The sequence below is a fragment of the Malaclemys terrapin genome, chromosome 1 (assembly GCF_027887155.1).
Source record: "Malaclemys terrapin pileata isolate rMalTer1 chromosome 1, rMalTer1.hap1, whole genome shotgun sequence".
In the NCBI taxonomy this organism is placed as follows: Eukaryota; Metazoa; Chordata; order Testudines; family Emydidae; genus Malaclemys; species Malaclemys terrapin.
In genome coordinates, this window is record NC_071505.1 from 123408771 (window position 1) to 123433892 (window position 25122).

Here is a 25122-nt window from a genome sequence, read left to right on the forward strand (position 1 = left end):
AGTCTTCTCTGCGAAGAGCTTAGTGCCTTCGATGGGAAGGTCTTCCACAGTCCACTGTATCTCCTTCAGGAAGCCCAATAGATGGAGTCATGATGCACATCGCATCTCCACTGCCAGGGAGATGGACCTGGCCACTGTGTCGGCTGTGTTGAGAGCAGACTGCAGCGTTGTCTTGGCCACTAGCTGTCCCTCTTGAATAATGGCCTTAAATTGCTCACAGTACAACTCAGGCAGCTGCTCAATAAAATCATTCAGTTTCGAATAATTTATGTAGTCATATTTCGCAGTCAGGGCTTGGTAACTGGTAATCTGAAACTGAAGAATAGACAAGGAATATGCCTTCTTCCGAAAAGGTACAAATGCTTTCAGTCCCTATTGTAGGGAGTGAACCTCATCTGGTATTGGCGGCCATGGGAATGAAAAGCATCCATCACGATGGAGTTGGGTGGATGGTGGGAGAAGAGGAATTCAATCTCCCTCACTGGGACATAATACGTTTTGTCCATCTGCTTTCAGGTAGGTACCACTGATGCTGGGGTTTGCCAAATGGTTTTTGCAGGGTTCAAAATGACCTCGTTAATAGAAGGGTGATTTTTAAGGATGAAGATGAATGAAGTATGTCAAGGAGACAATGGTGGGTGTCTTTGACTTTTTCTGGTGGTATCTGAAGAGTGTCTGCCACTCTCTTTCCTAGGTCTTGGAAGAGGCGAAAGTCATCAGCCAGAGATGGTGGGGGAGGCATGATGGCCTCATCCGGGGAGGAGGAGGATATGGTTCTCGGTGTCACCTCTTCCTTAATATCACCTTCCTGTTCCTCCATGATTACTTCTGGAGGTTCTGAAGCCCTGGATACCACAGCTGAAGAGATGTGCCTCAAGGGTTCTCGGTTGGGGCTAGAATCTTGAGAGGCATGGTGGCAATATTCAGCCCAAGGATCCCAGTATGGCCACTGGGCTGATGGTGGTGTAGAGGTCGGTAGTGGTGCCCAGCGGTGGCCATATCAAGATGGTGATGGTGGGGCCTTCTGAGGGTATGCTTGGGGGCCCTGTTGATATTGGGAGCCATAAAGAGCTTGGGAGGAGTACTGTGATGCCACATCCTCCAGTTTGCTATCCAAGCCCTCACTAGAGAGCAGGGGAGTGTGGTAAGGCAGCAGGGAAGACTCCCGTGCAGGGCAAAGACTCAGTGAGGCAGTCCCAGTACCAAAAGGAGGTGCCTCCAGTGCCTCAGGTACATGGAGGTCTCTTGAGTGCCAGAATTCCAGCAGTACCAACCGATTCGGTGCCGTTGGTGGTACCGGGGGGGATGGGGATCTTGCCAGTGCCGGTCGCTTTGGTGCTGGATGAGGTGTTGATGATGGTACCAATGGAGCACTGCATACCGATAATCCCTTCTCAGCAGAGTGCTTCCTCCTGTCCTTGTCCCTCGGTGCCATTGACTTGCTGCCCATGCCCATTGGCTACATAGGCTTGTCAATGATAACTGAGCTGAGACTGTCTTGGTGCCAATGGTACTGAGAACACCATGCATGCCGGAGATCATTTGCAGCTATCTTGGGGCTCACTGTGGGGAGTTCCCACTACCTTTTACGATGATTTATGAGAGGGGTCAGTAGCTTGTTTCTTCAGCCCACAGTCTTTGGATATGGAGGGCTTTGGGGAAGACTCAGGTCTGCCAAGTGACTTGTGGCACGGGTCCAGAGAGGGTTGGAGAGCTGTCTCCATGAAGATGACCTTCTGCCTGAGCTCTCTATCCTTATGGGAGTTGCTGGCAAAGACCACACTTTTGTTGAATGTGGCCTTCCCCGAGGCAGCGTGTGCACTGGAAATGCTTGTCTGCAACAGAGATCACCTCTTTGCAAGAGAGACACTGCTTGAAGCCTGGTGAACTGAGCATAACCAGTTGGGGGAAGGGTCCCCAACGAGGAAAATAGCAGAAAAAAAATAAAGTCTCTCTCTTTTTTTTTTTTAGGGAGAAAAGATAAGAAAAGAGAAAAAAAAACTACAACTAGAACTACAACTACAACTAAGTACTATGAGGCTAACTATAGAAATGCAAAATGAAAAGTAATGGTCCTAATGGACTTCAAATAGCTGTCTCTAGCCAGGGGCAGCTGAGAAGAAACTGAGGCGGTTTAACCCATGCGCACTGAATAGCCTCGTGGTGCAGCACAAGTAGAGACAGGGCATGTGCAGGCCTAAAGGACACTGATCTGATCAGCAGCGCAGGGATGCTAGCACAGCTACAGTGCATCACCCATAGGGACATGACTCAAAGAAGAAAAAGAAGTTTATTTTACTGATGGGAAACTGAGAGGTAAAATGACTTGCCCAAGGTTACCCAGCAGGCCAGTGGCAGAGCTAGGAACAGAACCCAGGTCTCCAGAGTCTCAGTATAGTGTTCTATCCAGTGGGCCTTATATATTAAACTAATTTTGTTTTAAAAATTTTCATAATTTTACAGGAATTTTAGAAATTCATCTTCCATTATGTCCTCTTTTAATTACCTAGAATATAAATATTATAAAAAGGGGGACATTGTTTGATGAAGATTGTAATAGCATGAGTATTGGGTAAAACCAGATTTATGGTCTATTAGTCATCCATTACAAAATACCATATGTTTAAGAGTGTTTAAGAATTTTTAAGCACCATTGCCTAGCATCTGGAATCTTTACAAAAATATTAAATCATGGAAATCAGACACCAAGCTAACCAAAAAGGGTAGCTTAAAACTACAAACACTGTTGTCAGGACCAGGAAATATCTGCAGCCAAATTGCCCTCACTCTTTCAAACAGATATTAAGTTCACTGAAAGCTTGACCAAGTAAGCATGATTTCCATCATGACCTGAGTGAAGGCTGCTAAATTGGGGTCTGGCATCTCACCAGAGGAGTGAGTTGCATAAGAGAAGGCCCCGCACTAGGAAAGTGTTTGTTCTGGTCATGGAACATTTGGTCTTTGGAACAGACAACAAGAGTATCCTTCACTCATACTTCTCCACCTGTCAAGGGACATGCGTGGCAAAGACCCAAAATAAACATAAGACAAAAAAATATTATTCATGCAGGAAAATTAAAATGTGGTGGGATTCCTTTGTTCAGCATAAATAGCTCTTCCTGTAATCTTTGTTCCATTCATTTTTATTTCTGATGCAAAGGCGTTTCAAAAGTAAAAATGATGGGACACCGAATTTGTGTGAAATGTAGGGAATTTGGGACTAAAGAGTGATATCCTTTGAAATTAAGTAAATATGAATGGTGTGTTTACAATATATTTGATCTTGCTGCAAGGGTAAATATTGTGAGAGATGAATTCTTAGGTTCAGGGGTGAAATTCTAGCCCCATTAAAGTCAATGACAAAAACGCCATTGACATCAATGGACCCAGGATTTCACCCCTGAGGTTTAAGACATGCAGATATTTAGAAGAATCATAAAACACTGTCATGTGTTGTTATCTATAAATAGTTCCCTGCCCCATCTAATGTGGATAAGACCTGAGCAGATTAAAAAGGGACAATTAAATTTATATGTTTCACCTGCAGGAAAGCCAGGGACAGATAAAGTCTAACTGAAAATGAAGCCCAGCTGGGCAGGGGCAAGCTGGACTTGTACAAAGCCAGGAAGTTGAGAGCGAGAGGCAGGTCAGGGATGAACTCTGTGGTCACTGTTTAGCGAGAAAGGGAATTGGCCATGGACCAGGAGGAGTTCTAGGAGGAAAGTAAGCCCTGGGATCCTGCCCTGAACTACAGAGTCAGGCAAGAAACCAAGCGTGGTGGAGTAGCCACTGGGAGGAAAGGAAGCTCAAGTTGGCAAATTCAGAAATGAGCCAGGAGATAGAGAAGTGAGATAGGAAGGAACCCAAGGAAATAGCAACAGGGTCTGAGATTGACTAGATGGTGGTTGCTAGGCATAGGGTCCCTCAGCTGGAACCCGGAGTAATGGGTGGGTTTGGGTTACTCTGCCAGCCACTGGGAAAGTGGCCCTGGATGTGGACTTAGACCAGAAAACTGCCTGGCAGGGCATATGGATAGCTTGTCTAGTGGGATTTTGACCCCCAGAAGGGGAAGCCTAACTAGTGACTTAGTCCTCTGGGCAGGTCATGAAGAGGGAGCACCCCAAGTCCCAGAAAGAGAGAAAGCCCAGGAAGTGAGAAACCAATAGAAAGGAGGACCAGATCAGGCAAGAGCTGATCCCCAGATCCAGTCACAAGTTGTCCCAGTAGTGAGTGAACCTTATTACAACAATATTTAAATATCATTTTAATCTTTACATCATACAACATTCCCTATTAGTTATTCTTATATTTATTATCAGCCTACATGAAGCCATATATACATTACTACAGCAACATAACTATGAGAAAGCTCTGTGGTTGTTTTCACACTGGTGCATCTTTTGAATTACCTTATCTGAGAAATATCACCTGAAAGATATGATATATGTAGGTTGGAATATTTCTGTTTATAGCATCATTAAAGTGACACTATATTTTGTCAATGTCTAGAGAAAACTCCAAAGGAAAAATGCATGTAGAAATCTTTCCATTATGTGCTTGTGTTTAAGAGCAAGATTTACTTTAAGATTTAATACTAGCGAATGACATGAACTGAAGAAACTATAATAGCAATATTTTTTGACAAAGTAATAGTTGATCATTGTTATGTCGCATTGTGAATGACTAGAAGCAAATCAGATTTATCTGTTGAATGCACAAAGCAATATAGTTACTGCAGATGATACTCTCTTACAGCACCTGCTGATATAAAATGTATATCTGCAGTGAGGCCTTTAAAGTTAACTAGTACATACAAGAAAAAAATCCAACTGATTATTTTCAGGGATGATCTTACTTTCACATAAATGAGTTTAATTATATAAACTATGTTATGGAATCTTTAAATAGTAACACATGATCTGGTTTCTGCTTCGCTCACATTCTCAGTAAGAACTGACTTGTGTGCCTTGCACCACTATTTAAGACTCAAGCAATCTCCGTTTTTGTTAAAGAGCTAGTTAAAAAGTTAAGTTGTTCTTCTCCCCTTCCTCTTTGATTTTCCATATGCTCTTAGCACTGCTGCCTGTGAATATAGGCTATCCTCTGGCTATTTTCCTCTTGCAGGTTTTGGTCTCTGTGTATAAGTGTGGGTCCAGATTGAACCAAAATACCGAAGAATGTCCATATTCTAGCTTTAAATGGGAAATGTGGGCTTGGGGAGTTGGCTAGCTCCATTTGAACTCAAATCAGGTCCAAAGAAATTAGATTTTGAAAGATTTCCTTTAACCTAACACAGGTCCCTGAGGGCAGATTGAGTCCCAAAAATCCTTTTGTATCCATCTATCACTTCTATATCATGCTTATCACCACAGTATCTGAATTCTGGCCATAATGCTGCAGTGTCTGGTTAACCTGAACTAGTACCTGGGTTTTAATCTAGGAGCTGGCCTGATTTGCCCTTCTCTCAGTCCAGTTCAGGTTCTAGTTTTGCAATGCCCCCGCCCCCCCCCCCCCCAAATTCAGAAGAGTTTTGTCTTAATTTTATTTAAATTCAGTTGTCCAGAAGTGACATCACTACATCATCTAGCTCCCCAGTGTTCCTATAGTTAATCCTATAGTGATTACTGATGACCACTACATAATCAAAGTGGTTAGCATTAGTAAGTTCCATTGAAGGTATGCTGTACTTCATACTTTCATTTAACCCTTTAAACAGAAGTACACTTAAAAAGTGCAAGCTTGAAGCACACAAACATGGTAATAAAGTGGTAATACTGGTCAAGCTGCTCTTCCAGTAATTCGCCCCATCCCTTATTTCTGGGATAAAGTAAGTAGCACATTTTTTTACATTTAAAAGTAAGTTTCAAATGCCTTTTGCCAAGATGTAGCCCAGCCAAGATCAAAATCTTTTTCAGGAACCAGCAGCCACCAGCCTCTCAGTCAACACAGGTAACTGCCATTGGTGTCAAGGTACTATCATACTGCCCTCAATTCACAGTGTTTGTCCTAAATTTGACTAAAACCTATAAGTAAAATGTATGCTCTTCAGGGCAGAGACTGTCTTCAATTGTTTTCTTATATAATGCTGACCACATAGTTAATGTCTAACAAAGAAATAATTAAGAAAAGTAATAATAATAATGATCTGAACCTAAAAGGCATTTTGGAAAAAAACAAAGATTGAAATTTGAGTATTAGGTTCTGAACATGCCCAGGATTAAACCTTAGTTATTTTTCAGTTCTGATTATTTTTATACAGTAAATTCCTCTTAAAGTACCAGTATTTACTTGAATGAAAGTGAGTACCCTTCCCACTAGGAAACTAAATATAAAATGACAAACAAATAGAAGGCAATTCTGAGTGAAGGTTGTCACTCTATTGTGCCTGCCTACCTTACTGCTGCAAACATGGCCCTCTAGCTCAGTGGTTCTCAAACTTTTGTACTGGTGACCCCTTTCACATAGCAAGCCACAGAGTGTGACCCCCCCTTATAAATTAAAAACTCTTTTTTATATATTTAACACCATTATAAATGCTGGAGGCAAAGCAGGGTTTCGGGTGGAGGTTGACAGCTCACAACCCCCCATGTAATAACCTCGCTATCCCCTGAGGGGTCCCAACCCCCAGTTTGAGAACCCTTGATCTAGCTAGTTCTATCAGATTTTACATACTGTTCCATACACGCTGCAACACACTCACAAATGAGGCAAATTAACAAAGGAAGTCACAAAAAGCAATAATCAAGTTATGAGGTTGCAATGCTAAAAAATGTCTCTAAAGAAAACAATATGACTCTTACCTATTCATTAGCTCTTGAAAAGTTCCATTTGGTAATGGAAATATAAAGCCATTTATGACTGACTTTAAGTAATCCAAAGACACAAATCCACTCTGACTGACATCAAATGCTCTGAAGGCTTTTTCAATGTCCTGATAGGTTGAGTACAGCTGAAATGAATACAATTTACGGTGTTTTGTTCAGAAAAAACAAGCTCATGAAGTTTTTAAAACAATAATGTATTTTTTACAAGACCTTTTCAAATGTTCTTCTCTGTAAACTGATCAAATAGGTTACCATGGCAAGCTCTGACTGTCAGATGTTTAATTAATAGGCTCACTACAAAACAGTATTTCCCAATCACAGAGACTCAAGTGACAAGGCAGACAAGTTTCTCACAGAAAGATAGCACATATAATAACTCTACCTCAAAATTCAGGGCTAAAAATATTGGTGGATCTGCCTGCTTGATACATCTGTTTTAATATACTTTTAAAGACAACCCTATTGTAACTCAGTACCAAGCTCCTCTTTATTAAAATGGATCATAATGAATGCTAGAAGAAATGTTATAAGAAACAGAATGGTTAATATACCTGTTATATAAACATATTGCACATTTCTTTGGTTATTCTTTTAGTTCATGGGCTGTTGCATAGAAACTAGGGGAATGTGGTTTTGCTTATGGGACTTACTGCAAATTTCAGTAAGGATAATAAAACAGCAGGAAGATTGGTTTTATTCACCAAAAGTTCAGTCAGTACTGTGTGTTGAATAGTACAAACATTCCTGGGGCTTTCCATCACCCTTTTTGGTGCTTTATCCTACCTTTTTCTAAACTGTTTACTGCTAAATGAAAACTGCAGACATCACAGGGCAGAGATAATGTATGGAGAGACTTCAGGAAGTCCAAAATAAATATCATGGGCTGATAGGGTTTACAGGGTGATGAGATGTACCCAGCCACCAACCCAGGCATCAATCTGTGTGGCTCAGGAGGACCTACCCTGACTTCAGAATCAAGAACTAAAGGGGAAAGAAGGTCAGGTGATGTCCCTGCAGCCTTAGTGCCTGCTGACCTCCAGCCTGCTAGAACTCTCCAATCACTTCAAGGCTGAGGAAGTACAGTTATAGGCTTGTATAGCTGGATTTGTACTAAAACACTAACTCTGGTCCATAGTCCCATCCCCTTACTTTCACTATAGCCTTCTGAGAGCGGAGAGAGGTTCTTGAGGTTAAAGGACAGAACTGACTCTCAGGAGATTTGGATTCTATTCCTCTATCCACAAAATAGGTAGAACGTATGTATGGAAGTGGCAGTGCAAGATCCCCCATGTTGTCCTTCTACCATGCTCTGGAAGGATCCCCTCAAGGCATAAGGAGTTAATTCCTTCTCCATGCCCATTCGACCCTTAACATGGGTGCCATTTATGAGCTTCACACATATCGAACTAGGGACTGCACTTAGGCCACTAGCTTATTTCATGTAGCTCATGAAATAATTGCCAAATGATGACAACTTTTAATCATTCCTGAGCTGGGTTGGGATTCAGGCAAGTGATCTAGCAGTGAGAAGTGATAGATTCATGTATGATTTGCCTGACCCATCCAGTTTCAATATTTTTATTTTGTTTTCATCTAGAAAAGTGGTGTTTTCCTAGGTATTTATATACATTTTTTAAAGCTATGAACCTGACAAACAAGATATGAGACCTTTAGAAAGTGCAATGAAAAACAAAACTGCCATTTCTATTAAGGGCTTTTTAAAAAAACAACACAATTATTATTAATTTGTATGTTGAACACCAAAACTTTCTGTGTAATCTCCTTTCTGTGTGACGCCTGGCTCAACCCCTCCATATTTCAAAGTATTCAGACACATTAAGGACTCTCTTACCTTTTTCCTAAAAGCCATCTCTATGTCATCTAGTGTGCATTCTATCAAACTACCCTCAGCTGGTGAAGTCTGTAGTGACAGCTTATTCTGTTTTGGCATCTTGTCCTGTGTCTCCTCCCAGTTCGGTGCTGGTAAGGAAAACTTCATTTTAGCAAAGTCACTGCTATTGGCATCTTCAAAGAAATAAAAGTAACTGGATTTCTTTTTGAAGACCATTTCTTGTTAAATCATTAGAGAAGTCTTTATGTAAAATATTAAGATAAGTCCAAAATACAACTGATTTGTATTTCTCAGACTGGATTTCTAGGGAAGAATAATAGGCACAAAGCTTAGCATTTATAATAGTGCTTTTTATCTTCACTTTTCTTTAGGAGAATTAATTCATGTAGCATACAATCTTAACAAATACTCTTATTTGCATGTAATATCACAGAGTATTCTGATAGTTTTATCTCTTTACCAATATTGTTACAGAGCAATTAGGCCCTTGAAAACACATTTTCAGTATATGAATGACAACCCACTCACAGATCTCGGACAGCAAACATGCCTACTAACTTTGAAAGACACTGGTTTCTCTTGACTGCTCCCTTTGTTTCTTTCACATATTCCTAAATTTGTGCTCTTTCATACTGCCCACAGCCCTTGAAAGAGCCTTTAGTTAATATATGCCAAGTGCCCTCCCCATCAAAAAACTTTCCTGTGAAGCATTCGAGCTAGAACAATCACCATCCCACTTTGTGCTTTCTCTGAACTGTATTGTGCTCTATATTATCTACACTGTGCTTTTAGAATGTAAATTCTTCAAGGCAAGAGCTCTGCTATATGTCTGGCATATTTTGATCATTGTATAGCACCAAATGTGATCACTGTGCTAGACATGGCCCAGATTCTGACGCCCCTTCTCACACTGAGTAGCATCTTACTCCTGGAGTACTCCATTTCAATAGGACAACTCATGAAGTAAGGTGCTTTTCAACATGAGCAAAAGTATCAGAATCTGGCCATAAATAAATAAAAGTGACAACTGTTAATACTTGCGTAATGCTTTTCATCAGTAGGCCTGGTCAACTCACAAAGTCGCACCTGATTAACCAAGGGCATGTTTTTAAATCGATTTAATTAAACTGGTGCAAAAATCTATGTGAGCCCTCTTAATTCAATTTAAAGCAGGCTTATATCAGTTTTTCTTGTGAGGTAGGTGATATAAACCAGTTTTGAACCAGTGGAAGTGCCTACAAGGCTTAACTAATTTTTTTTTAAACGTTTTAAAACTGGTTTAGCTAAATCTATTTTTACATCATCTGTGTGTAGACAAGGCCTTGAGTCTCAAAGCACTTTACAAAGGGGGTAAGTATATTTATCCACATGTTAGAGATGGGGAACCTGACAAACAGAAGTTAAGTTCCTTGTCAAATATCACCCAGTGAGTCAGTGTGGTAAAGTGGTGTTTATGAAACAGGTTAAAGGGGAGACTACAACCAGTCATACTGAAAGGTGAACTGTCAGGCTGTAGGGAGGTTACTAGTGGAGTTCCTCAGGGATCTGTCTTGGGACCAATCTTATTTAACATTTTCCTTAATGACCTGGGCACAATAAGTGGGAGTGCGCTAATAAAATCTGAAGATGACACAAAGTTGGGAGGTTTTCCCAATACAGAGGAGGACCAAAATATCATACAAGAAAATCTGGATGACCTTGAAAACTGGAGTAATAGAAACAGATGAAATTTAATAGTATAAAGTGCAAGGTCATGCACTTAGGAATTAATAATAAGAACTTTTGCTATCAGCTGGGGACATATTAGTTGGAAGCGACAGAGGAGGAGAAAGGCTTGGATGTATGGGTCAATCACAGGATGACTATGAGTTGCCAACATGATGCAGTAGTGAAAAAGACTAATGCAATCTGAGGATGCATCAGGCAAGGTATTTCCAGTAGAGACAGGGAAGTGTTATTATCATTGTACGAGGCACTGGTGAGACCTCATTTGTAATAGTATATGCAATTCTGGTCTCCCATGTTTAAGAAAGATGAATCCAAACTGGAACAGGTGCAAAGGAGGGCTACTAGGAAGATCAGCGGAATGGAGACGCTACCTTACGAGAGGTGACTTAAGGAGCTTGACTTGTTTAGCCTAACAAAACAAAGACTGATGGAAGATATGATTGCTGTCTATAAAGACATCAGAAGGACATACACTCAGCCCCTTTGAAAATCAGGCCATTCATTTAATGTTGGTTTAGAAATAAGTCCCACTACCCAATGGAAGACTTTTTCTCAGGCAGTGGATCAGTTCAGTACTATGACTGTTGGCCAGGCTTTTCTAGACAACTGTGAAAGGTTAATTTGCTGTTTTGTGACTCTTTGTGAAGTATTAAGTCTGAATAGTAGAAGTGAAAGGGGCAATGTTTCAAGTTGGTAGGCTTAAAATTTAGCTTACGGTCTTTTCTTCGGGTTGCAAAGTCTGTGTAATTCTTTATTGGCTCGCCCCCCCCCCCCCCCGGTATAACGTTTAAATACTATTTTTTTTTTAAACAAAGAGAAATGAAAACTCACTTGGCAGGAAGGCCAGCACTTGCAAGTAACCCTACAACAACAAACCCATCTGCATACATGATGTAGAAAAATAGGTTTTTAAAGAAACAGATTTTAGTTACAAGCTTCTAAGGGGTTAATGCAAACATTATTATTATTTTTAAATGATAAAAAACATACTGACAGTATCCTCTTCTTAAAATGCATTCAAAAGTCCATAGACTCTGATATACATTATGGGACATATTTTCAAAAATGAAGACCAGAAGGTGATGCACAAAAAACATGACCGAGCGTGCAGCCCTTTGATTGTACATACAACCACATTAAGCACAGTACTCCAATAGTTATTTGTACATGAACTCCTACAATCTAAATGCATAATTGCAGCAAATGAGTTTCAACTGTGACTGTACTTTTTACACATGCACTTGGGTGTCACTTTTTGAAACCTTGGCCTATGAGTAATGTTGATACACTGTGGCTAAGCTTTTCAAACCACTCTAAGAGAGACCGTCACCTAAATGGCACATAGTTGTCTTGGGCTTCTTTGAAAATTCCAGACTAAAGTTGCCATGTAAGGGCCCAATCCAACTCTCATTGAAAGACTCCCATTGATTTCAGAAGGAGTAAGATCAGGCCCCAAGTGAAAACTTCACTTTCCCAAAGCCTACACTATATATTCTCCTTGTGAGCACCTACCTAGGCGTTGGTTTTCTGTTGCATTTTTCTTAACTGTACCCATATTTATACCAAGGTTCTTCAGAAATTCTTTATAATCCAATGTATTCGTTTTACCAACACAGGAATGATTCCACAGTCTGGAAAAAAAAAGCAACTCCTTTCAGTGAACAACATTATTCTCTGCCAAATCTGTAGTGAAACGTTGGGAAATAAACATATATGATCTTTACAGAATATTATGTAAAAATTAAGAGAGGAGAGGTGGCATTTTTTGCATATACATATTGTATTATTTCCCCCAGAGTTTATATATGTGGTGTGTGAGTTGTCTGCATACTATTACTCAATGCCACGCTACCATGTGATTTGGCTGACCATGTACCTGAATATAAATTTTAATAGATGTGCACAGAAATTCTTTCAATTACGTAAGAAAACTATGGAAATTCTTAATCAAATCCCAGTGTAATCTATGGCAAACGGAACCTAAATTCTGTTACAATGTGCCTGGGTTCTGCAGTAGTCAGATCCAATGGTCTGGACATTCTGCAGCAGATTTATTTGAATTAAAATTTTGATTTTTTTTAATTAAATATGGAAATAAATATTACAATTAGAACCATATCCCCAGTGTAATTTATTTTTATATTAAATTTTCCAGTTTGAGAAACAATTGGGATTGGGATGAGCATATTTGCTAAATATTTGTGCTAATCAATGGTGAAATAGAATGAACAGTTAGGTTGTCCTCTTTAGATTTAAGTCAATCCATTGAAACCAATGGGTAGTTCACACCTTTCAGAGCTATTGTTTCAAGTTGTCTGAAGGTTTATGTGAGACAACACTCACTTGATGTTTCCAAATTTATCTTCCTAATCACTGGAAATATGTAATTTTTTTTAAATGAAAGCAGAGATTTTGTAGTACAATTCAGAGATGCATAGAGTTTAAGGCCTAAATATACCACTAGATCATGTAGTCTGACCTCCTGTATATCACAGGCCAGTTGTTCCTGTAATTGAGACCAATAACTCGTGGTTGACTAAAGCTTATCTTCCAAAAAGGCATCCAGTCTTGATCTGAAGACAACCAAAAATGACAAATCCACCACTTTGCTTGGTAGTTTGTTCCCATGGTTAATCACACTCATGGTTAAAACTTTGTGCCTAATTTCTAATTTGAATGCCTCTGGCTTCAGCTTCCAGTCATTGGTTCTTGTTATACTCTTCTCCATTAAATTAAAGAGCCTGTACTATTCTCTCCCTATGGATAGAGACTCTAAATTAAGTCACCTCTCAATCTCCTTTTCAATAAGCAACTTGGGCAAGTCACTTAACCTCCTTTTATCTCAGTTTTCCCATCTATAAAAGTGGGATATAGTGCCTACATACCCAAAGAATAACTAGTTAATATTTGTACTGTACAGTGCTTTGAAATCTGTAAAGCATGACAGAAAAACTTATTAGTAATAACATGGATAGACCATCTTCCAATTTGAAGCAAACTTACCTGTACAAATTCAAAATAAAGGAGATACTTCACAAACATTGTGTGACTGGCTTATTTGAACACTGACAGTCAAGTCATGACAAAAAAGCCATGTTAAAGATCAGGTTAATGCTATATCTTGGCATAAATAACACGTCACTCATGATATATCTGTTTGACATTCATACTTTTTTGGAGCTCAGTTTTTGTAACATTCAAATACTGTTAAATCCAGATATACATACAAATTATCAAAAATGAATACTTCATTCATTATCTACCACTAAAAACAATAGTGACAGTTTTCATCGACACATGGATACTCCAATTTCTAACACCTGAAAAGCTCTTTCCCCCATAAGCTGTATTGTTACTGCTATCAGACAGTGTCTGCTGATTTAACAAGAAGGCTTTTTTCTAAATTTTCATATGTCAAAGGTAAAAAAATCAATTCCGTTAGCCCCCAAAAGGAACTACAGCACTAATTATTTGTTCAGAACATCATTATGCATTACGAGCTGCTCTTAGCATTGGACCATTGAAAGGGAACCAAAAAACCCAAGCCGTAAGTGTGGATCAGAATCATATGTTGCATGCTTTATGTAGTGAGGCGGACAGGCCTCCCTCCTCCAGGGTAAGTGAGGGAGTGTTACACACCCCTTGGAGGGTGGAGCATAGGTCACCCTGCCCCCCTCACCCGAAGGACAAGGGCGTGGCCGGAAGTATAAAAAACCAGACCCACAGCCCATTCGGGGGGAAGCCTGCAGAGGGGAAGGACGTCCCGCTGGTTCTGGAGCAGCACGGAGCAGATTCCCCGCCTAGCTCAGCCCACGGCCCGGGCGGGGACGACGACTGGCCCAGAGTGTCCACTGCCGCTTACCCGAAGGAGCCAGACAATGACTGGACATCAAAGGTACCCACCCCAGGGGAGGCAGGAAGTGGCCCAGAGGCAGCTGCCATAGGGCTGGCTGCAAAGCCCAGAGCCCCAGCATTGGAGTGTTGCGGCTGGATCGCCGCTGACCTCAGGGAAGCTGATTCTGCCCCTGCCAGGGCCCTGGGCTGGGACGCAGTGGAGTAGGGAGGGCGCGCGTCCCCCTGTCCCCCTGCCCCCCTCAGGTGGCTGACCCTCATTCCTCTGCAAGGTGCTCTCGCTCTGAAGAGGAGTGGCCCCAGCCCCCGGAGACTGTTGTCTGCTGGCTGCCTGAGCCCTGCAAGCCCAGCCCCTAGCCTACCTGTAAGACTGTGTTGTTTGCTGGCTGCCTGAGCCCTGCCCAGGCTAGAGCCAGCCCCCTGAGACTGTTGTTTGCTGGCTGCCTGAGCCCCGCCCAGGCTAGAGCCAGCCCTTTCAGACTATTGGCCGCCGGCTGCCTGAGCCCAGGCCAGCCCAGGCCCAGTTAAACGGAGACGAGTGTAGAGGCAGGCTACTGCCAGCCTTCAGCAACCTCCCTCCTCCGGAATGAGTGAGAGAGTGTCACACTTTATCACTACCTTAGGTTACTATAAAAAGGACACGGTGCAACTTGAAGATATAGCAAATGGAGAGTGGGCTTTTCTTTACGGCATCCACAAACAATGGTTCAAATCCTTCTCCCACTGAAATCAATAGGAGTTTTGCCATCGTCTTCACTGGAAGTAGAACTGATCCTTGTATTTACTGAAGGAAACAAATAATGAAACATTCATTCCTGGGTGGGGGGGAAACCATGTTTATATGCTTTAAAACTGGGCAGAATTATCATGACGGATAGACTGCTTTTAGAATTGAAATCACTAAGTGGCATTCCTATTTATTCCAGTCTCCATGTGGAAAAATAATAAATAGTTTCACTGAGGTTTACCATATTGTGATATTTATAGTACAATACTCATAATTATTTACATAACTTCTTTAATCCTAAAGGTACTATGAATTATACTGGCTCCTCATAACTGTAGTGGTGGTGATGCTGGAAATGAAAAAATAGATTAGATTAGAATGGATAGATAAAATAGGGTGGCAATCCACTGATACACAGCACAATGAACATACTAAGAAATTTTGTCCAAGGACACAAGAGCAAACCCCTACTTAAACAAAAAGTGCCATCTTTAAAGGGATCTGTTTCCTGTGCCTTGTATGTAGTAATATTTCAGGTTACTACAACTGAAAGATGTTAGCTGACAAATAGAAAACCTGTATTATTTGTGTGTTTACTTTGTATATTTGACAGCACCATGTGTAGTTACTTTCACTGTTTCCCCTGTATTTTCAGTAATCCAAGGCCAGTTAAAGTCAATGGAAAGTCATTGTCTTAAATGGGCTTTGGATCAGACCCCTAATTAAATGCTGTTGCTGCAAACACATATGTGCTTAATTTTGAGCATATAAATCCCAAATCAGGAAAGTACTAAGGCCCTGACCCTTAAACACTTATGCAAATGCATAACTTTAATACTATCATTGATTTAATGGGATTTAAGCACGTGTTTAAGCATCCTTCCTGAATATGGATGCTTTTTCTGAATCAGAGCCATGAGTAGTCCCACTGAAATCAACAGGACTATTGACTTCCTTAAAGATAAGCCTGTTCCTAAGGTTTACTAAGGGTCTGGGCTGTAGTTATTGTTCCACTACTGAAAAGGCCTTTACACAAACATAAACAAGGGAGCAAAAATATCCTTGTACATATTTTAAAGTATGCATTTTTTTTTAATTTCAGCATATTATTTAAAGAGCACCCAATCACTCCCTACCCTTTGAAAAAAAATAGCCAGTTTCAGAAAATTCAAATTAAATTTAATGTGGACATAAGGCAGTGCTGGTTTTCTAAATATCAAAATGTTGTCATTATCACTAGAATTGTTTTATTTTTCTACTTTCTATTTTTAACAAATATGAATGCTATTTATTCATTAAAATTCAAAACAAACAAACAAATGTACCCATTATCCTTTCCATTGTTTAAAAACATTTCATTCTTACATAAAGATTTGCTCTGAAATGCTGCCAAAGAAAATAACCTTGAATTATTTGCTGCATAACTGCCAGATGACTACACTAAAGGAGCCAGGGGACAGCTTCATCTCGAGCATCTGACTTTTAAGAAAAATCTTCTACGTGTGGTATTTAAGAATTGGTGCTGTATCCCAGTCCTACAATATCTGAACACCCCTTCTACAATATATGAGAAGAGATTGTCTTGTTGCTCTGAGACAAATCCAGGATACCAATGGGAGAGTCAAGTTCCATTGCTTTTTATTAAAATAGCCATTCCAAAACAGGGAAGTGTCAGGCTTGGATGAGTTTAAAGTCCACTAGGACCACTGGACTGTATAACTGTTAAAGCCTGAAGGTCTAAGTACTGGGTACAGGAGAATGGTATTTGTCAGGTAGGCATATAGATCTATGGATGGGAGGGAGAAAGCTAGGGACCATTCTTTCCAGGCAAGATTGTGCCAGCACAGATCAACAGAGAGCTGCTTTGCCTTTTTCTGCGAGAGGACAAGACTTCATAGCTGCCAGACTTTTTCTCTCATTGGCAGGTTCTTAGTGTCATTTTAACTATTCTACAAACTACTGATTTGTCTGTCTGGCCTATCTGAGAGAAAGTTCCTGAGGCCAAATGGTGTCCTTCACAGGGCTCTTGGATCTCATGCATTTATGTAGAGCCTGATCATTGACTATGACCATTTTCCCAAAACCACACAGCTCCTTTTGTGTCTCCTACCCTAAAGATTGACATTTGTGGTCAGAGAAAGCCCTCTTTATAATTATAGGCCTGATCCAAAGACCGTTAAAGTCAAGGGAGAGATTCAACACAGTGCCAGAACACCATAAGAGAAGTTTTGTCGTGGGGAGAAACATTTATCAAACACTCCAAGTCAAATATTCAATGGGCTTGGGCTTGAATCAGAAACAGCCGCAGAGTCCCGAGTGCAGAGTAGAAGTGAACACAGGAAACCACCTTGAAGGAGAACACCAGAAGGCAGAGTAGCAGCAGACTCCGGTAAATAGGACAACACTGAAGACACTGAAACACCTGTATAGCTGTCTTTTCATTCCAAGTTGGTCTGGTCTGGAAGTGACCTCTCAGGTGGATTAGGCTCTGCTGTAGTTTAGAACTAACTCCAGAGACAAAAAGGATGGTAAGAGCCAGGAACCTGTTAACTGGGAGTACTGGAAAAAGTTTCAGGTCCTCCAAAGCAAAACTTCAGAACTAGTCTGTTCTGACAAATGCAGCCTTCATCTGAAAAACCCATGCCATTTAAATCTATATTGCCCAGAGCTATTAAAGAGATACAGTGTAGCAGCCAATTGAGATTCTAATGTTCTCGTTCCTCTGTGGGTTCATGTCACTGAAATTGAGGCTCCTAATATCTAAGGAAACATCACTGGGAACCTCAGGAACAGAAGCCAATTTAAACTAGACTAGCAGTCCAGAGGATCCTCTTTTCTTCTTAATGCAGCTGGATTTTTAGGCTCTTTGGTGAGGCAGGAGCCTCCAGCTAGGCTCTGGCTTTAACAAATAGGAATGAAAAAACAGGAAGACGAGAGGGAGGAATTATAATATTCTTAAAGAAAAGAAGACCTCTTGGCCTACCTGATTTCAGACACTGGGATGCTAGAGAAGAGTGAAAGTTGTCCATGGACTTTAGTTAGAAAGCGGCTGTGGATTTTTGTTGGGACCTCCACAGATAACTGCTCAGAGATATGGACTGTTAGGCAAAGAAATATAGAAAGTGCAGCTTTTGGTGTCTTGCTGCAAGAGTTACATTTGCTCAGTTTCCTGCTAGCCTCTCATGGCAACACCTTTTTTTTTGTTTTTTTGGAGCAGCCTAGCTAGTCAGTGAAATTTCTGGAATGTGAAAGTGGAGGCGTTTCACTTGTGCTCATCACTCCTGAGAAGTCAGAAAATGACTAGGGCGCTCAGGAAATATATGAGGACACCTGGACTTTGCCACTTTATTGTTGCTCTTTCCTATTTACCTATGATGTTATATGCCAAAGCCCATTAATAAGTGAACTAAGTTTATGCACTTGGACAATATTCACTTAGGACAGGGGTCAGCAACCTTTCAGAAGTGGTGTGCCGAGTCTTCATTTATTCACTCTAATTTAAGGTTTTGTGTGCCAGTAATACATTTTAACGTTTTTTAGAAGATGTCTTTCTATAAGTCTATAATATATAACTAAACTATTGTTGTATGTAAAGTAAATAAGGTTTTTAAAATGTTTAAGATGCTTCATTTAAAATTAAATTAAAATGCAGAGCCCCCCGGACCCGTGGCCAGGACCCGGGCAGTGTGAGTGCCACTGAAAATCAGCTCATGTGCCTCCTTCGGCACACGTGCCATAGGTTGCCTACCCCTGACTTAGGGGTCAGGGGACGGGTGGCTTATGAGGATGGAGTATGGAGGTGGAGACAGAGAACCAAATTTACTGGCACGGTCCATTCCTTTGTGCTGCCCTGGTGATGCAAACAACCATAAACCCATCTTAACTGGAGCAATGCAAAACTGCTGGTGTAGCAGTGAATCTGGCCCATGATTTTAACTGCCCTCAAAAAGTTAAAGCCTTCTCATCCCTGGAATAGGGCACTAATATCTTTCCCTCAATGCACTATTATCATTAATGATGTCACCCATGTACTTTCAGTGGAGAATTCACTCCAAGTTGCTTAATGGTCCATCCAAATAAGGAATTCAGGTACAGTTTGGTTACATATAAAATCTCTCAAGTTTAATAGGCTTCTTTAAGAGAACATGACTGTAGTTTTGTGATTTTTACTAAGCAAGATAGGATGGAAGCAATTTTTAAAAGAAGTAATGCATTATTTCTGATCTTCTGTTCTCCAATATAAAGGTGAATCTGTATCATTATTTTATATGTTAAGCTTCAGAAGTTTTATCTGAAACATTGTCATTGTTGAGCATTAAAAAAACCCCAAATAAAAATTTGTGATCTTTTTTATTATTCAGTACTTATGGAGATGTAGTAACATTTTTTATAGATTTACTACCTTTCACATAGCAATGCCAAACACAAGGTTTATTGTCAAATAAAGCATTGTTTTGTTTGTTGATTGCTGGCTTTAAAAGAGTATTGCTTCTGTTCTATAATTGCATGTACAAAATTATTTAATTGGTTTTGTTGGGATGTAATTCTGGAGAGTGTCCCAGCCAGAAAAGATATAAAAATTGAAACAGTGAGCCCAGACAGCAAAGACAGGCTAAAAAATTTTTTGGAGATTGCTTGTAGAGGGGGGGAAACCCAACAACAAAAGAACTGCCCATCCTAATTTATTTAATTTTCCTTTAGGCCCTTATCCAACAGAAAACAGCCTCCAAGATTGCTGCTGACAAAAGCTCCATGGACCTTATGGAGTATGAATCCGTGAAAGCAGCTCCAAATTCCAAGAGGATACATCATCCTTGGAAACCGCCATGTGGTAAACACACAGCTAGATTCTCCTATATTCGTGGTGTTAATTACACCTACCTCCACCAGCTGATATTCCTGAACTCCAGGGGCAATTCACCTGCCCTCTTTCAAAATTTCCACCAAAGAGGAGCAGCTTTAAATCACAGACAGGGCTCCACAGGAGTTCACTAGCAAAGAATGCTCAAGAGATGCATGGAATTAGTGTATCCTCCAGTTGCCTTGGACACCCATCCTCCTGGGGCAGTTTAGCCCACCTTAGGGATGCAGGCACTGCCTTTTGCAGACCCCCAGTAGAATAGAGGCAGTGGCCACTTTTCACTTCCAACTGCCCTCTGAGAGAGGTGCCTCTGCTAGGGTTTATGAGAGTAAAAGCTGGCAGGGACCCTGGATTCATAATGCCAAAAGTATCAAGTGGATGGGGTGAGAAGGCACCAGCAGTACCATTCCCGGAACTGATGTGAAGGGGGGAAGGAATGTCTCCTCTGACAATCTTTTGGAGATCAAGGCAAAGAGGTTCTACCCCAAACACCAATCTCTTTGAGACTGTGTGGGTGAGACCCCCATTCCCACCCCCAACAATCAAGCTGCTTGAAGCTAGAAGGAGTTAAGATGCTAAGACCCATTCCTTTAGCAATTAGACCATGGAATTACTACCTCCCTCAGGCTATAGGAAGTTTCAGAGGCTGAAGTGTGCATGTGGGTGATTAAAGTGATGGGTCCACAATATGGAGCAAGGCTCTTGGCAGCCAGCCAGCTTTTACCCTAATAAGTCAGCCTATTACCAAGCCACTCTCCAGAACCTGACAGCCTGTGCAGGTCAGAAGGCCATATAGGCCCCTTAACTTATTAATCTCAAGCACCATACAGAAACCTTTGACTGTTTACTTACTTACTTTTCATACTCTGCATCCTTCATCCTGAAACAACTGATCTCAAGAATCCGTCTTAGCTCATGCCGCTGTATTTGTCCTGTTCGGTTATAGTCAAAAAGTCTACAGGTCTTGATGATGCTTTTCAAATTCTTTGAAATCTATAAATTAAACAAGAAACAAACACCAATGCAACGTGAAACACAGGCACTGGACAGCTTTGTTAAGGGGGGAGGGATAGCTCAGTGGTTTGAGCATTGGCCTGCTAAACCCAGGGTTGTGAGTTCAATCCTTGAGGGGGCCACTTGGGGATCTGGGGCAAAATCAGTACTTGGTCCTGCTAAGGAAGGCAGGGGGCTGGACTCAATGACCTTTCAAGGTCCCTTCCAGTTCTAGGAGATGGGATATCTCCATTAAAAAATATATATATATATATATAAAAAATGGCATTTTATACCTTTTCCAACACTGCAAAAAAACAAAACAAAACCAAAAAAACAACCTTTTTGAGCACAGTGGGAAGTGTTACAAAATGACTATAAGACATGAATACTGCGCAGTTACTGGATGTTTTGAAGGCAATTTCCTCAGTAAACGGTGTTGGTAAAGTTAAAAAACGCTTAGGCAAAGTAATGAGTTTCAGACACAACTCATTCCTTCTAAGCAGTAGATAAAAGATATCTTCCTCCAATGACTGAAACCTAGAGATTTGCTAGAAACCAAATACTGCAAGATTGTGTATTTATGTATATAAGTCATTCACTCATGCAATTTTACAATTAATATGTAGACAGGCTTGCTAATGTATTACTTTAATCAGTTACTTAACACTATAACTCTAAAGTAGTAATTCAGTTTCATGGGTATGATGGGTAGAAGTGGAAAAAGGGATAAAGGGAATTTGGACGCAGACATCTTAGTTTTCAACAGACTAGAGCAAGAGTCAGGCTAACTCCAACTTTAATAATGCAAGACTTCAAGGCAGGGCCTGAGCGAGTGGGAAGCAAGTGGGAAAAACTATAAGAGATACTGTTTTTCGACCTTGTGTTAGATAAGAATGGAATACAGACTGTAGCAGGAACTGCTGAGAAAAGTAAGATATCAGAAGGAATATGTATAAACAAGATGCGGTGTTGATCATTATTGTCTGTAACAAAAGGTATAAATGCTTGCCCTAATTGTTTATCTAATGGAGACCTGCCTGGGATGGGGGAACCCCAGTCAGGGTGTACTCTCCCCTTGCAAGTGTCAGGAAAATAAACTGTCTCTGACATGTTGCAAACAACCTAAGAGTGAAGACTCTGTTTTCTTCCACATATGTTTATTAGAAATCAACAAACGATTAGTGTTCCGAATAAAGTGGAGTGAATCTCTTTTTTATTCAATTCAAATATTTACCAAAAATAAGAGGGTATGTTTGAGGACAAAAAAAAAAAAGAAAACATGGGGTTTTGCTAGTGAAGGTGTGACATTTGCAACTGCAACCCTTTCCTCTGACCCTGTTAAAAATCTGTGCAAGTCTGAACCTGAAAATGCAGTCATACACTAAAACATGACATTGTGGGGTTCTGAGCTTACTGTTTTTCAATTACTTCTATGTTGAATTTTGCTGTTTACAAGTAAGAAAAGTTTGCTTAAAAATACTGCTCTTTTTAACTACTGTTCCTAAAAAATCAAGCTGGGAATTGAAAGTCAAGTGTGTTCTTTCTGGTTCACACAACAGGAGCAACGATATAGGTTCTACAACTGGAACTAAGCTGCCTGTTTTGATGAAGGTACATGAGCCAAAATAGAATCCGGTAGGCTACGCAGTGCTAGCAGGAGTATAAAGTAGCAAAACCTTGGGTGAAATCCTGCTCCCATTTAAGTCAATAGGAGCTTTGCCATTGTGAACTCCTTATTCCCCCTGCTGAGCAGTTAATCCCATGAGTAGTTTATTTGACTGCAGTGGCACAATCTATGGTTATACCTGCCCACCAATGTAAGTAAAGGGCCCACAATCTAGTCCAAAGTAAGCAGAATTGAGGCATACAGTCAGGTTATGACTGGTCCTTGGCAGGTATGCACAGACCAGGATGATGGAAGGGGGCAATTTTTTTATTGTTTTGGATGGAGACAAGGAGGAGGGAAAGCTGGTTTTACTCATAAAAATTGCCTTTTGCTACTATGAACAGTTAAGACCACACAATAAAGTTCTAATATAAACAGGACTGTCAAAAAGGCAGAAATTTCCCAGTTTCACTGGACTGGAAAAACATTTCCACACATCTAATCCCACACAACCTCAACATTTTCATGAGAAAGACTATTTATTAACATTTGATATCTTTTGGTAATCAGATTTTGTTAAAGAGGATCACTGTATGGTCAAAGAATCAAGCTTTTAATTCTTCAATCCTCCCAGAATCAGAGATTCATTTCCTAGAAGGCTGAACTCAACTTTTCATCCTTATAAGTCAAATTGAGTACCATGCAGTTTATTACTGTGGCACTCTGTACCTCAAAGCAACACCCTGGAAACCCATATTCACCACTGTCATGATATGTTTTGTACAACGTATGCCTTGTGAGGTATCATTTTAAAGGTCATTATCTGCTGAAACCTGTTGTTCTGTCAAAATACGTATATCATTAGTGTTTATGAAGTGATTTTGCTGTATGGTTGTTAATGAAATATGTTGTAAATTTGTTAGTTCTCCAGTGACAACAAAGGTGGTGATCCACATCCAGGCTGCCATTAAACAACCATTAATCAGCAGGGGAGTTGTAAACAAGGGATTTGCAATTCTGTAAGAGAAACACCACACAATGGGGATTGCTCAACCCTGTGACTCAGCAAGCCCCACCAGGCATGCCTGGGCTAGTTTCTTTTCAGGGACATGGATTAAGAGTATAAAATAAGGGTCAGTGGTATCTTGAGGGCACCTTTCTCCTCCCCACCTACACTGGAAGCAACAAGAATGCAGGGGAAACAAATACCTGAACTGAGGAGACTGGTCCCAGACTTAAAGGGAAAGCCTGTCTATTAAGGACTGTAACCTACCTGCAACATCCAGTGGGTTGAGAAAAATTGCTTGATCCAAATATTGTTCAGTCTAATACAGTGGTTCTCAAACTTTGGTACTGGTGACCACTTTCACATAGCAAGCCTCTGAGTGTGACCCCTCCCCCCCCCCTTATAAATTAAAAACACTTTTAAATATATTTAACACCATTATAAATGCTGGAGGCAAAGCAGGGTTTGGGGTGGAGGCTGACAGCTCGCAATCCCCCATGTAATAACCTTGCAACCCCCTAAGGAGTCCCGACCCCCAGTTTGAGAACCCCTGGTCTAATAAAGTCTAGGATTTAGACCGCATGCTTACTCAGGGCCAGCTCCAGGCACCAGCCGAGCAAGCTGGTGCTTGGGGCGGCAACTTGTAGGAGGCGGCGTTCCACCCAATCCTAGGGCAACACGGCCGCTTTTTTGTTGTTGTTGTTGTGCCGCTCCGGCCGCCCTGTAGGGGGCAGTGGCGTGGAGGACGGGAGCGCCCTGCAGCAAGCTTGGCAGGGCAGCCCACATCCTTCCCTCCCCGCTGACTGGAGTGGTGCGGAGCCCTCCCGGCAGGGGGCACGGTGTCAGGGGCCGCGTGGCAGCGCCCCGCTGAAGCCTGGCTGCCCCCCTTCTCTCTCTCTCCCCCCGCTAGCCGGGGCACATCTGCAGGGCAGGGAGTCCCCCTGCACCCTGGCTCCGGCTGCGCCGCAGATGGTTTTTTTTTTTTTTTTTTTGCTTTGCTGTTCTGGCCGCCCCGGGGTTTTTTTTGTTTGTTTGTTTTGCTTGGGGCGGCCAGAAAGCCAGAGCCAGCCCTGTGCTTACCTTTTATTTTCTTTGGTAACTATCTCTGACTTCTTTTTCCTACCACTTAGAATCACTTAAAATCAATCTTTCTGTAGTTAATAAACCTGTTTTATATTTTACCTAAAACAGTGTGTTTTGGATGAAGTGCTTGGGAAATCTCAGCTCAGGTTACAAAGGCTAGTGTGTATCCTCTCCACATCAAGGGAGGGATAGACTGGGAATGAATTTATACAGGCCAGGCTTCTGACCAGGGCAAGACAGTACAGTTCTGTGGTGCAAGGCTGGGGGCTTGGGAGATTTGCTGGTGCCTTTCTCTGTGTGATTCGTGAGTGGCTCAGGGAGCACTCATGCAATTTAGTTGGATGGGGGGCTGCTGTACTGAGTGATAAACAGCAAACCCCCCCAGGTGCTGTTGTCACTAGCAAAGCATTGTGAGAGAGAGCCTGGGCTGGAGAGATAAGGGGGCATAACAGTACCCCAGTTTCAGGTTGTACCCCAGGGATCCTGTCACAACCACATAAAGATATTTCAGCTGATCATTGAACATGATCAGCTGTTTCAATATTAGAAACATTAGTCCTGTTTGATCTCAATAGACATGAATGAGT

The 25122-nt window shown here is 41.2% G+C and overlaps 1 protein-coding gene across 1 annotated transcript in view; it reads right to left on the reverse strand.

Annotated features, from left to right (window-relative positions):
• Positions 1 to 25122, reverse strand: part of EFCAB6 (EF-hand calcium binding domain 6) — a 157965-nt gene that overhangs the window by 101001 nt on the left and 31842 nt on the right. Inside the window, exons 6-9 of the mRNA XM_054037841.1 lie at positions 20701 to 20837; positions 11917 to 12035; positions 8677 to 8804; positions 6801 to 6949 (exon numbers count right to left, since the gene is read on the reverse strand). Coding sequence (XP_053893816.1) covers positions 6801 to 6949; positions 8677 to 8804; positions 11917 to 12035; positions 20701 to 20837 — 533 coding nt within the window. The remainder of the gene's footprint in view (positions 1 to 6800; positions 6950 to 8676; positions 8805 to 11916; positions 12036 to 20700; positions 20838 to 25122) is intronic.